Below are 15318 nucleotides of genomic sequence, written 5' to 3'. Positions count from 1 at the left end.
TATTACAATAAAATGTAAAATTTGTTAATGGAGTTTATGGGTGGAGTGTCATTAAATTGAAAACTTTAGTTATTAACAGTATTGTACAGTACACAATGTACTATAATTAAAAAAGTGTAAAACCTAAGTGTTCATTCAAAGACAATCACCAAAAAGAAACTTCAGTATATTACAACCACAGCTTTTCAGGAAAGGTGACTATTGTTGCTATGCGACTCTCTTGCAATAATGCACAAAGTTTGCCATGGACTGCCGCCAGCTTACTCATCGACTGTGTCGTCTTACACCCACCCGCCATTACCTAAGAATTATCCATGACGAGCGAACCGCCAAAACTAATAACTCTTAAATCAAATTACTTATCTAATAAAGTCATGTCTTTATTAATTTGATGCATGCATATAATACTTAAATAAATTAAATGAGGATTATGACAAATGTTATAGAATTTAGCTATCACATTTGTGAATACATATTGATAACGATGTAGCTGGGATATATTCTAAATATCTTAAATACTCTAAATTCTATAAGTATATTCACAACAGATTTGTTGTATGTAATTATCAAGCTATCGTGTATTTGTTCCTATTGAAAATATAAGCACACGAATACACATAAAGTAACACTCTTTATATAATAACAGGATACAAAAAGTTCGTGTTTCTTCATTAACAGCTTCCTAAAGTACTAATGATGATAAATTTTACCACAAATGTGCTTAAACTCTGCAGGTGGTTCACCTTGTAATTCCGATAAACTTTTGTATTCGTAAGGCCACCGATAAAAATCAATTAGGTAAGAATAGAAGTACCTCATGTCGGTAGGTTTCACTTGCAGTGTCCCTCACGAACTTGTAATAAGGAAAAAGGCTTCCGTAACTTCTGGGGATTCTGAGAGATAGAATAAGAGGTCGCCGTTCGGCTGGCGTCGTTGAGGGACCAGCCACTTCCATTCGCGAAGACATGACTCTTGTGAAAACTACTAGTCCGAACACTTTCAACAGAACACATTGTGTATTGCCATATCCACATTTGCACTACTTTTTGAAAAACTACCTTCAAATCTCCTAAAATATTTTTGGCCAACAATAACAAAACTTCATCACTCAAATTTTAAAACACGATATATTTTACACAAATATTATTAAGTTAAAACAGAACTCAGACTTAGAAAGGGTTTGACAGTTTGACGATCACTCACAAACTAATGTGTTGTTGAATGATAAGACGTACACGTCTTATCGCACAATTATTGCTTGGTATAAATATCATAGGTGATATGAAAGAGGGTTTAGCAATTTATCGTTCTGTTTGCCACGTCCGCCCATCATAGACGATCGAGTGTTTGTTACGTGGAAATCAATAAGAAATTAGAGAAAGGTTTTCTTTTGCGAAATTAATGTATTTAGCCAATTATATGACTTTATTGTGTGCACAGTGTATCTCATATGTTACATGGAAAACAATATTTGCGAAATTTAAATCTTTAATAGCAAATTATGGCATGAATTTACTTATCAATTGTTGGGTACACAGTTCTAAAAGAAAATGCAATGAAACTAAATCCCTGACTACATTTCTCATACTAACCGTAATAACTCTCGTACTAACAACACCATCTAGCGGCGTTTGAAAGGTACAACGTGATTTAACTTGCGCATGGGCAAGATTTCCAATAGTAGTCAGTAATAATGTGCAAAAGTTTCCTTATATTATTATAGATGGCAGTTATCACCGTGAGATACTGATATTCGTGCAGAGATGGCTCTTGTAGCGACTTAAACAATAGCATTTTGTTTTCTGAAAAATTGGAAAATGTCATTTGCATAATGCCGTGTTTATTGTTATTGTAAAACCGTTTCACAAGTTATATACTGTATAATATCTTAATTATTACATATAACAGATAACCATGCGAGGTCATGGGTCTGTACATAATTGTTACGTCACGGATTAACTTCATTGTTCAGGCGATGCATACCATGTTGGAAGTGTTTATAAACGCACATTGTATAATAATTAAACGCGGGAAACGTGATGTACTTAATATGGAATTTTCAAGAGTTTCTTTGATAAAATGAAATAATCATATTGTTGATCGTATACATACATATACATATTTTATTTATAAGTAAAATGTAATATCTTTTGGATAATTCCCTTTAAATAATTTATTTTAATACCAAACAAAACTATCCAATCTCAAAGAAAACAGCGACCTTATAATAAATCTGATAAAGATCATAAAAGACCCTTGAGTGCTGAACATTGAACAACAAGGATGTTTTTTTCTGTTAATTTAATATGTTCGAAGATAAAACATTTTTGACATGGCGAATTTTAATATTATAAGTAATATATATTTTCATTTCTTTGTTTCGCTGTTTCACCGATGTAATGGATATTAAATATGTGTATAACATAATAAAAGGTAAAATGACACTTGATAATTCGAAATTGAATAAATATTGCAAAACAACAAACACGAGGAAGGGATTTTCTTGAAATACAGACGCTAGGTCGAATGTCGGTATGCTCTGCATTTGCTCAATACATTGATATGAACAATGGCAGATCATAAGGACGTGACTACATAGATTTACTTCCTATAGAGATACTTGTAAATAAACTCTGTTGCAAAAAAAAAAACGAGTACTTAAGATATATTGTAATATCAATTTAATTATTTCACAATTGTTCATTTTTTGTTATGAATGTTGTTCCGTGTTCTATTACGCATGCTGGCCGCTAATAATGAACATTTCAAATTTAAATTTTATTTCAAAAGTCTCGATCTCTCAAACGTCTACAAAACGTTTCGGGGTTTTTTTCTGTTTATTATCGGCAGTTGGTGTAAATATTCCTTAAGTTGCACTATTTTATTGATTAATTGAACTACTGCACGAGTAGTGTTCACTTTAATAAGTTTCATTACGATATGGACATTACTATAGTAGCTAATTACTCTTCTCGATGAAAGTTTCGACAAAAGTTATGTATCACGGCGCTTGAAATTTCGCGCTCTTGTCAATCAAGTCCCAAGAAATCGATGAAAATCTTGCAAAGACCTTAAAATCACCTACAAGAAGTGAGAATGTTAAGAGTTAGCAAATGGACTGTAAGGAGTAGACTTCAAAGACCTGCTAGAGGGCCAAAATTACTCCGTGGGGTTACATGGAACGACATTCTGAACAAAAAATTAATTAATTATGAAATAATGAAATTTATATCACAGTAATATCTTAAGTGCTCGTCTTTTTTTAAACATGGTGTATGTGTATCAGTAAGTATGTAAGCCAACACTCCAGAAAAAGGGCGCTGCAATGAATGTATGTTGCGTTACACGAACCGTTTCGAACTATTTCCGTTGACGTACACAATTGTAATTTCGTTTTTCTAATATGCAATGAATTTCAAACTTTATACAAAAAGGACGAATAATTTTAAAAATATAGAATATCGGTACCTTTGAAAAATATGGTATGTATCTTTTCCTGGTGACTTATAAAAGTTTAAATTTAATAGGAATTAATGTATGTGCCGAATTTTATTGAAATCGGTTTACAGACAATGGGTGAAGTTCATTGACCTTGGTGAAGTTCAATAGACTGGATTCGTCCCCTAATTTACCACCCATAGATATGGAAAATTTTCTTCAAATTTGAATGGGATAACTACTGAGGTACCGACTTTCCAATAAAAAAATAATTATCGAAATCGGTTCACAAATGTCGGAGTAATTGCGTAACATACACACAAAAACATAGAGAAGAATTGAAAAGCGCCTCCTTTTTTTAAGTCGGTTAAAAAGCAACAACCAGAACAGCAGATTGTTAAAGATTAAAGCGACAACTACAAAAAATATTTGTTGCAGTTGTAATTTAAAAAAAAACCAGAATATTAAGTAGAAACTAAAATGAAAATTTAAATTGCCTCTGTGGCCCAACGGTTACTATGCCGACTGTCATTACTTTGTTCATTAGTTGTTCTTAAATTATTTTCTGCAAATCGATTCCCTCTCCGTTACAAATTATCATAAATTTATCCTTTGCTGATGGCCTTTTTCCAGAGGAACTATAAACTTGTGTCGTCAAACATCTTTTTAAGAAAGGCGATAGGGAAAGCCCAAGTAATTATAGACGAATAACGTTAATCCCAACTGTATCCAAGATATTTGAAAAAGCTCTACATGCTAGATTAAACACATTTTTAGAAAAACAAAATTATATTCCACTCTCAATTTGGATTTCGAAAAGGCAGCTCCACAGCTCTTGCATGTTTTGAATTTTTACTCATCATAACAGAAAGCATGAACTCCTCTACTCCTGTAATGTCAGTCTTCCTAGATAAGAGTAAAGCCTTCGACTCTGTTAATCATTCCAAGCTCCTACACAAGCTTGAAATATATGATATTAGAGGAAGAGCCGTAGAAAGTTACTTAACAAATCGAACATAATTTACAGAAGTAAGTGGATTTACAAAAAACAAACACAACAATATACTTGACAAACAAACCTTCAGATCACACTCAAAAACAACTAATACTGGAATTCCTTAAGGTAGCGTCCTCGGTACTTTACTATTCCTCCTTTATATTAACGACCTTCCACATGCTATTGACCATAAATGTATACTAAAATCCGAAAACTTAGCGACGTTTAACACCGACATAAATAAAGCACTGACAGATGTAATAAGTTGGATAGACATTAATGACCTACGTATTAATATAATCAAAACTAATTTTTTGACATTTAGATCGTATAATTCAAATCCCATACCAATTAAAATTTACAACAACACCGACACTATAGATGTAGTTAACATATTTAACTTTCTTGGATTGACACTCGATAAACATCTTAACTGGAAGGAACACATCGAAAAAATTTGCATGAGACTAAATAGATTTATTTACGCCCTGCGAAGACTAAGGCAAATTGTCTCTTGAGTTGCGGCGCTGACGGCCTATCACGGCTACGTTTCGTCCGTACTCAGCTACGGTCTTACACTTTGGGGCAACTGAGTAGATTTAGAAAGAGTGTTCAAGTTTCAGAAGAAGTGGATTCGAGCGATCTGTGGTGTGCGGTTCGCAGCTGTCGCTGCAAACCGTCGTTGAACAAAACTGTTCGTACTGCCTTTGCCATGCATGTATATAAGGGACATCTGTGTATTTGTGAACACTCATCCTCTGTAATTAAAACGCGTGGTGTACTGATACAAAGGCAAACCAGAGCTAAGATCATGAATCTTTTATACCAACTTCAATGCCATAAATAAATTTCTAAGAATAATTGTTTCAATATGTGTATAAAGATCTTCAATAATTCACCAAATGAATTTAAATTATTATATGGACTTATGTTTAAATCACAATTGACAAAATGGCGTATGTGGCGTAGGTTGAATACATTGTACCTATTTTTATTTTAGATCTGTATAATTACAGTATTCTGACAAATTAACGTTTTCTATTCTATTTTATCTCGATAAGATATTTAAATCGATTTTTTTCATTCGGTTTTACATCTCTAGAAACTTCAAATCTCAAACGTCACCAGTATCATCCCTATTGAAATGGACTATACAATACCATATTTAGTTCTACGACGAAAATGTTAGGTGGCATTACTAGTATAGTATATATATAGTAGTTCGTTACGTACAACGATCTTGTTAGGTATCTAACGAACTGATGAGAATGGGTAGAGCATACATTCGTCCGGTGGCACAGCCAAGGCCACTCATCAGCATCAGACTACTGATAAATATGCTTTAGAAAAAAGCGTTCGCCATGGCAATTAAATACCTACAGATATGCTTTTCAATTTGTTTTGTTACTAAAATGCAGTAATTAATTAAATACTCTCTGAAGTTCTTAAAACCAGACAGAAACATGAAACAAACTCAACCTTCACAGAAATTTGTACGTTAAAGCAACGAAAGAATTGATTACGATAGCTGACGAAATCTATCAACATAAACGTTTCACTCTAAACTAAGGACCGACCGTGAGCACCGACACAGGCTCACCCGTTTTTGTAGTGATTATTTTCTCATACACTGTATTACTAAAATATTAATGAATTGTAATTCTGACACGTTCAAAGTCTAGTGTGAAAATACAATGTGTATTGTGTTTAATTTTGTAGCAAGCAACAATAATTATTCTTATCAAACATTTTAATCCATGTAGACAATACGGTATATTACGAGCAGAGAAATCGTTCGTTTGTTGTGCTGAGCTTGGCCCCTTTTCCACATACACGTTTTTGGTGGGATCCTATACACATATTAATACCTTTGAATATAAATGATCATAAGTTGCTTTGCATCAATATATACAACACATTGTAAAAGTAAGTATCAAAGAGCAGTTATTTAGATCGAAGTCTGTATACACAGTGAATAATTTCGTTTATACAGGAATAGAATCAGCTCTGTTATCATTTACGAAACGTCCGTTGTAAACTATGTGTAATTTAGTGACGAATACTCAAATGTAGAGCTCAGTATCAAGAAAATCATTTTCGTTCTAATTTAGGGAATATGAAAATGTGCCAAGGAAATACGTAAAATCATGTACGAAGTGTACTCTGCGAAACCGTTGTAGTAAATGCTTATATTACACGGGGAACTGGCCGTTCACTAGCGAATTAATGACCACTTTAATAGAACCACACGTCATGATTTAGCTGTACTTCGTAATTGTCTCCAGTTATGGTGTCTCCATGAGGAAAAGTTTGCAATGAGTGCTGTATAAATGTAACTTTTGTCACCCTGGCAGATTTTTAGTACAAATACTTAAAGATTCAGTTTAAGACATCCCATCCCAGTCATAAAAAGACTTTTTTTCTATTCCTATCCTTTTTTTGTATATAAAATCATTGATTCTTATACTTTAATCTGTCAATTTATAACTCCATAAACTATATCACAAAGGCGTTCTTTTTAGTTATGAATCAAAATTCTATTGTCTTTTCTTCTTCTTTTAAAAAATTATATTGTCACTGGTACTCCTACTGTACTGGTACTGAACCGAAAAATTTCATTATCGTTCTGTACACAGAACTATAAGGAGTTTATAATAATCTCAGTACAGAGTACTAAAAAAACCGACCTCAAAAGTACGTGGAATTATATATAATTACCAAGTTTTATTGAAATCGGTTACCGGAAAGTGCGCAAACCCGGATTCATCCCTTAGTTCGCTACTATACGGGACTTGACACAGGAGATAATAAAAATCGGTTCTTACTACTCAAAGTATATTTGTAGAGAAAAACGCCTTGAATTGGAGAATAGCAAAATCAACCATTAAAATAATTGCTTCTTATAATAAATTTAGGCGCTATTTATAAAAATGAATCTTCATACGTGAACAGCCACCCTTAGAGGTGGATGATTTTCTTCAAAATTAAATGGGACCACTATGGAGGCACCCTCTTTCCAACAAAAAAAAGAATCATGAAAATCGATTCACAAATACCGGAGTTATCTCGTAACATACATACAAAAAAAACATACAGTCGCATTGAGAACCTCCTCCTTTTTTGAAGTCGGAAAAGATCGTCGTATTTTTGCTAATTAAAGGAGTAAATGCGTCAGTGTGTTCCTGAACAGAATAACGTCACTATATTTGTGAAATTATTAAAATTAAAATGATTTTATCAAATAGTATCACAAAATGTTACATAACGGGTACAAAGGCAACTAACTATATGGCAAAAATAACCATTTAAAAACAATATCAAATAGCAAGTATGACACTACTCAAACGTTCTATTGCCACGTGATTGGTTAAAATATACACGGACACTGCTATCTATCTCTTTGGTTTTTTGTTTTGTAGCGTTTGTTTGGTTTTCGTTTAAGCTTGTTGTCGTGGATTGTTAACAAATAATATTTAAGTATTACTTGTGTTTCATCATTTTAATTTACTCGTCAATCAATCAATCATTACATAATTAGGTTTTAAAATCTCGTACCTATTACTTTGACGTCAACACGGTACTCGACTTTAAGAACCCACATTATGCAACGACTACATAAAATACTATTAATTAGCAGTAGAGCTGTCTAGTGAATGAGTTAGTCTAGGGAATTACTGCCGCCATGCCTATTTCTGCCGCCAAGCATTAATGCGAGTATTACTGCGTTCCGGTTTTTAAAGGTAAGAGTGCTGGTGAAATTACAGGCACATGGGACTTGTCAACTTATGTCTCAGGATGAGGGGCGCAGTGGCAGTGCCCCTCAGATTTTTGCGATTTAAAGCTCTGAATGGCATTGCAACCGTTAAGGGCAGGCGTGTCGCTTACCATCAAGCGCACAATTTGTTCGTCCTTTCACTTAGTACCGTAAAAAAAATCTACGATTCCTAAGCCCTGTATTGACAGCGGCGTAAAGTATTCGTATTCGAGATAAAGTAAAAAAGTGTTATATAAAACCGCACAAATATTTTTCATAAGTCGTAGTAAGCATTTGCTAATGATAAGGGCGCGTTCCCACTATGTCGTCACGTTTTATTATTATTGGACGACTGTCGTGTCTAGCCTGTTTCCATATCACGACTATCTATCGTGGACGATTTTTCATCGTTGAACGATTGTGGTGACTAGCTGTTTCCACTAGATCGTGACGACAATTTATCGTTTCACGACAGCCTCCTTGCCCATCTCTGGCTACGACCCAACGCTACTGCAAAGCGAGCAGAGGGCGCGGGGTGCGAGAGGGGAGAGCAGGGAACAGAATACGTGCGGAGCGATAAATAAAACGTGACGACAATAGGTGCTGCGACAATCTGTCGTCACGTTTTTATTGTCTGACACGACTGTCGTTCTAACTGTTCTCACTGTGACGACAGTTTGTCGTTGTAACGATAAAAAATCGTGAACGACAGTTAATCGTGTCGTGCTATATGTGAACAACTTTATTTAAATATACAAGGCACGACACTGGAAACTGCACGACAATCTGTCGTCACGACATAGTGGGAACGCGCCCTGATATAGCATGCTCGATATGAAATTTTAGGCATTTTTGTATTCGGCATGTTCAAATGATGATTGAAGAGTTCTCTTGTGAGAAAACAACAACCCTATCGTCAGTTTGCAATAATTACGGAATACACAATACATTTAATATAATTCTTACTACATAATAATGGGCATCGAAATAAAGCGATAAATATTGATATAAATCAATATTAGTGTTCGGAATCATATCTTTCTTTTCTATATCGTGCGACATATGACGATAAATGATAAACTGATAGAGAATGAGATATCAGCACGTTGGCTAAGCAAGGAAAGTAGGTAAGAAGTAATAAAGCGAAAGTTTGTGATCGATTTAAAGTAAAATGATGATGTCATAGGCGGCGGGAATAATGTTAATGACGCATAAAGAGTCGAGTCTCAGCCGTCCTTGAACGATTCACTCTTCAAAACCAAGCCCCGGAACTGCCATCGCCCGATTTGTCGCACGGTATTATAAACAAAAACGTATTAGGCACATCATAATTGAAGCGTTTTGTCATGTAAAAGGTTTTCAAACTACTAACTACTGTTGACATTCTCATTAGATACTTGATATGAATTGCTATGATAAACTGCTAAACAACGTGACACGAAAAATTCTATTAAATATTTACTTGGTCTAATAATTCCGTGACTACAGATTAAAGCCTTCGCACAAAAGACTACCTCGGTAATGGTCGTATAATACGGTCGCGGTAGATAAATATATATTTAAATTTTATGAGCAAAACCTTAATATTACTTCCTTATAAAATTTACATATGGCTAGATACATTGTAATGAGTAAATTAGTTCAAATTATGGCAGACTGCAACTGGTATAGCACCGTCAGGTTTCAGTCGGTAGGAGTCCGGCCCTTAAATAACATTTCGTCTCTCCCGGGAGGAGAGTATGTATCCATGACGATTTCCTGATGTTAAAAAAATCTTTCGATCTGGCTAAGCCGACACAAGGCAACCGCTTTACCAAATAAATTTTAAATAGGTAGAATGGTTGCCGTAGACTGGCAAAACACGTAAACCTCATATTATTCATTAAAAATCAATATTAAAAAAAATGTTCTGGGTCGCGGTCACAGACGTGAAGTCTGTGGCCGCGATGGAAGACGAGGAGCTCCCTCTGCGCCTGCATTTAAAGGCCTAAGGCGTATTGAGTTTCTTCCTATACTACGAGACAGCCTCAACATGTTTGGTTAGTACGTTAGGATTGTTTTGACAGAAACCGCTAGCTGTGACAGCCGCTGGCGGGCAGTGGATGAGTGGCCAAGTTTTTTCCCGCAGTCTGACATTTGTGCCGGCGCAGCAGGTGAATCCCTGGGTTTTATAGTAAGAGCAAGCTTGCCTTGTTAGGCATGCATGCTCTACAAAACTACTGACTCGTTTTCCATTTCTTTTAACGTATCTTAAAGTGTAAACGCAAGCAGACCAAGAGCACGTGAAACATGACACTTAAGATTTAAATTCAACTCTATACCGCTCGCAATAAGAACGATCCGGTGTAAGAAGTCGACAGTGTCAAGCTTGATGTGCCTTGAATATACGAAACATAAAAACGCTCATATAATGACACAAAGATTCCTGCGATAGTGCTTGCTAAAAGCTTTTTACGACGCGATATTTCTATACAATTATGTTTCAAAGAAAGCTTATTTTCGGATTCAAGTTCGTGACTGAATAAACGAAATCTTAAGTCAACGTTAATATGCATAGAAATTGTTAGAGAAATTTCAAAGTCACCGAAGCAAATTTCTATTAGTCATGTTTCGTAATGAATGACCAATCTTATACTAGTAGTAATAACTATGACGATAGCCTCGATTTTACATACTTGAGGACAAAACAGCAGTTATGTTAAAGCAAACGGAGAGTGATTATTATCAATGAGCGCTGTAGTCTTATGTAAAACTACAGATAATAATTCAAGTGGCAGAAATAGCTAAAAGCTAAAACTTTCAAGTAAATATAAAAAAATACCATGCATAACGACTTAATAAGGTCAAGTACAATATTTGAAGTGTGAATTAGCATAACTAATTACAATGAAGTTCAAACAAAACATTTAGCGATCCGATTGCTTGACAATCGAAATACAATATATCAATCGTAACAAATGGTGCCAATATATACCGTTTGGCACGGTAAGCAGGCGGGGTAGCTCAATATTGTGACAGTATCTATTTAGTTAGTAACTGATATCAAATGCAGCACGACAAGAAATTACGTGACGAAGGAAGTCGGAGAAATTAGATGACCACTATGAAGAATTAAACAGATGCTTGCCACAGGTATTGTAGCTGCGATGTTGCAAACCGTAATTGTTAACGAATAATATTACATTATCCATTCGAGGATTATATGAAGGCACATTTAATGTCGGTCACATTTCGAGGTCCGAAACACATATGAAGTTGTTATGCAAACATCAATAAATATATTTCTCATTTTAAAATTTAATTGGAATAGCAAGTCGAATATGTATAATGGCAAATGAAACCGCTAACAAGTTGAAAACATTACTTTATGACATCATCGGCACATTTTTGATAAACCAGTAGTTCTTTGCGGAAAGGAACAAAAAATAGGCAGACACTTGAAGCTTCTAAACGAACGATGAAAAACAAAAAGAATAAGGAAAGGTTAAAGATCTCGATGTTCATCAACCTTAATAACGCACAATCATAGCTCCGCATTAGAGAAACACTGTGTCGCGTCACAAACTACACCCAAACTCACAAGAGAAATATATGTAGGCCTTTCAAATATTTCTTCCGGCCCGGTAACCGAACCCGAGACGTCTGCCTGACAAACCAGCAGGGTAACCGTTCAGTCACGGAGGCAGTTTGAATTTCGGTATATAATGCAATGTCATATCCTTCGCGCAAATAGTCGGCATTGTTTTTGAAATCGTTATAAATAACAGTGTAAGGTACTTTGTGTTGTCTAAATGACGAGTGGTCTCGTCAAACTGACTTTTAAATTGTCGGAATGAGATTGAGTGCACGCGGCTCGTTCCTGGTAATTTATCGGTTAGACTCAGAGCGCTTACGCAGGCGTCTGAAGCGATGTCGCCACAATTGAACCACATGAAATGCCTCACATACGGGGGCAATAATACAAGTCTATTATCGACTGTCGTTTAACGTTAGTCAAATGAAATTTCTCGTAAAAATATGTCGTTAATCGGCCATACAATCGCCTGGCAGTAGATGTGAACTGGCAGTATCTATGTGACATACTTTTCAGTACTTATAAAAGTGTGTTCGCGTCCCTATGAAACAAAGCGTTGTCGACGAGAAAAATATTCTCTGGTGATAAATTCAGGTGACATAATTGTACGTAAGTATTAATTATTTGTTGAGTGTTTGCTTTAAGCGTTTATGTAAAGTTGCTCAGATAAAATATTTTACGATTTATATGACCTTTCAATCTTGTTATTGAAAATAAGGCTGAGCTTGAACTTTTTTGTAATACATGCTACTGGCTCTCTCTACTTCTACTTACTTCTACTACGTCTACTTATTATTGTTTAATAAAAAATTATTGAATTACAAAAAGAGTTGTTTAGTCGTGTATAATATCAAGGACGCATTCAATACGCTCAGATATTGACATAATTTACAGGCAGGTGCGTGTTCTTTGTGACAATAGGTTGGCCGTTGGTGTTTCATTACTGCAGCGGATGAAATACTGCACGACACGCACATCCAATTACAAACGACGTTGTAGGTATTGCTCCTACAATTCTCGAAAAGTTGAATAACATCTTTAAATTAAAAAAAATGTCCAGTTGAGTAAATAGTAAAATGGATGAATGGAACGACTTTGACGAGTAAATACACTAACGCCAAATAAAATATGTTATATAGTAATGACATCGGAAAAGATGTAATATACAATAGACACGCAACAATCTAGACCGTAAGATATAATAGAATAGAAGAGTAGATACACAAATATCGTGCACAAAAACTAACGCCTCACAGCAAAAAAGTTAAAAAAACGTGTTATTCGACACCGACTTTAGCATTTACTGCAGATCATTAACCTTACTGAGGTTACCTCTTGGCCTTTATGAGGTTCTCCCCAGATGTCTCTCCAATGGATGAGTTGTTGTAAATGATTCATATAATTATGGTGACGATGATGGTGCTTCTTGCGTGAATCTGTTGGTGAAGGCGGCGCAGTCAGGGACTGTCGGCGGCCACTAGCTGCCGCCACCACTGCAGCTGACAGTTGAGACACTAGAAGACGCTCCGTGTCCGGACTTTCTTCGGAGGAAATGCTGTCCGTAAGCAACCTCGCAGGTCTTTGCCCACGGGCACCCCGATCCAAATTACATTCGGAGTCGTGTTTCTTCATGGTGAAGCCAGAACGATAAATTACAACACAGTTGGAAACTTAAATGACACCTCAGTTGTTGATGAGATTGATAACATTTCGCGAGTGACGATGTTTTGAACGCGTGAGACGTGTGGCGCGAGCGGCGCCAGCGATAGACTGCGGCGCGTTGGCGGGTGAAGCACCCGGCCTAGCGCACGTGGACCGCACGTCAAAACAATCACCGTTGCTCCCACCGGTTACTAATAACATTGTGATTTCAAATACAGCTCAATGCAGACTCAGCCTAACAACAACGGACAATCAACAAACCACAAAATATCAAATGTCCTACCCATGTAAATTGAATGTAATGAAATGGAATGGAAAAGTGAGTATGTTCTCTGGTAGGTAGTTTTAGCAAATGGTATTGTTTTTGTGGATAATCCCTTATAATATACATATACATTATTTCCTAATTGAAATATTGGGCACATAAGAGAGAGGCGAATGCACATTTTATTGGATACCTTATGGGTTGAGTGAGATGCTCTATTCAGTAAATGTTTAGCATTATTACTAATTATTGTTGATTATTTCAACATACTTTATATTTGCTTAGTGCAATAAGAACCAAATTTTCAAAATTTTCAGTATTTTATTACATTTTGAATTGATGCTGCATCAAAACTACTGAACAATAGTGTACAAATCATTTATTATCTATTCCCTTGATGAAAACAAAGCTTAATATATAATTCAACAAAACATAGTTTATCTTATGTTATCATTAATAGGTACCACACTTTATTTAGCATTTTAATGAATAACATATTGTGTAAAATATGATTTGTGCTTCACCCTTTGCACAGTTATTTATCTTCACTGTAGACAGTAAAACATACTGTTTATTAAAAGATAATTATTTATCTTACTAAATACAACAATCATGGTGAAGAATAAACTTTGTACTGGGAAATAGAACACTATTTCCCATTATGTAACAACATAGTAATATAAAGAGTTTTATAGATTGCTAATAATTAGAAGGAACATGTTCCCAAACACTATGACAAAGAACACACAGCCTGTAACAACATTGCTATGCGGGCTTTGTTTGTGTATATTACATAATTTATTAAGAAATTAGTTCTAATTAATCTTGTACTACCTAACCATTTACAATGCTAATGCTGGCATGCCTGTAATAGACAATCAATACATTCTAGAAATACCTACAAGACTATTAAGAATTATAGTTATTTCAATCCCTTTTGAAATTAATCATACATAGGTATGTATTATAGGTAAATTATACATACAACAATATTTGATAAAATTGTAGTAACTTTAATTATAATTTTATAATTGTAGGTAACTTTAAAGAACACTAATGTCGAGACTGACTAAATATTGACTATTATAAAATGAAAAAAACTGTTATAATTTTGAACAAAAAGCATTGGCACCATTATTTACCCACAGCAGCAGTGAGCAATTTTTTTAAATATTTGCAGCAGAAAATTGATGAATCATGTTTAACCATGTGAAGCCATTGAAGGGAGAAAGCCGCAATTATTACAAAGATAAAAGGTTGATACATGAAAATACAAACGGTAATGTTTTTTAATCTACGCAAACAAAGTGTTTTACTTACTCTATAGATTCAATCAAGGGCTGCTAGTTGGAAAGTTGTCCACTCACGTCATAATTAGTACAAAAATCAATAATTCACTGTTATACCTACTATTCGTTAGTCATAATTTAAATAAAATTCATTATTTTTGCCATTAAAATCTATAGATAAGAATAGAACCGTTGTAATTATTAAAACTCGACGGCCGTCACAAATCGTATGAGCACTGTATGAGAAAAAGTGGAACGATTATTGCGCTAGCAAACCTTAACCACAACAAGAGTACCATCTAAAACGAGCGTAAGTATAAGCCCTTTTATTTTATTGGT

The 15318-nt window shown here is 34.9% G+C and overlaps 1 protein-coding gene across 5 annotated transcripts in view; it reads right to left on the bottom strand.

Annotated features, from left to right (window-relative positions):
* LOC113237527 (kinase D-interacting substrate of 220 kDa B) overlaps window positions 1–15192 on the bottom strand; it is a 62837-nt gene extending 47645 nt beyond the window's left edge. For 2 of the 5 annotated variants that reach the window (XM_026474054.1, XM_026474058.1), the window contains exon 1: window positions 13096–13541. In XM_026474054.1, coding sequence (XP_026329839.1) covers window positions 13096–13395 — 300 coding nt within the window. In that variant the 5' untranslated portion in view covers window positions 13396–13541. Of the gene's footprint in view, window positions 1–814; window positions 944–13095; window positions 13543–15010 lie in introns of those variants that run through there. The other 3 variants (XM_026474057.1, XM_026474052.1, XM_026474055.1) reach the window with 3 other exon arrangements.
* Between the last annotated feature and the right edge of the window lie 126 nt (window positions 15193–15318).

Source organism: Hyposmocoma kahamanoa, unplaced genomic scaffold (genome assembly GCF_003589595.1).
Source record: "Hyposmocoma kahamanoa isolate Upper Pololo Valley unplaced genomic scaffold, ASM358959v1 93, whole genome shotgun sequence".
Taxonomy (NCBI): Eukaryota; Metazoa; Arthropoda; class Insecta; order Lepidoptera; family Cosmopterigidae; genus Hyposmocoma; species Hyposmocoma kahamanoa.
This window is presented reverse-complemented; position numbering and strand designations above follow the sequence as displayed.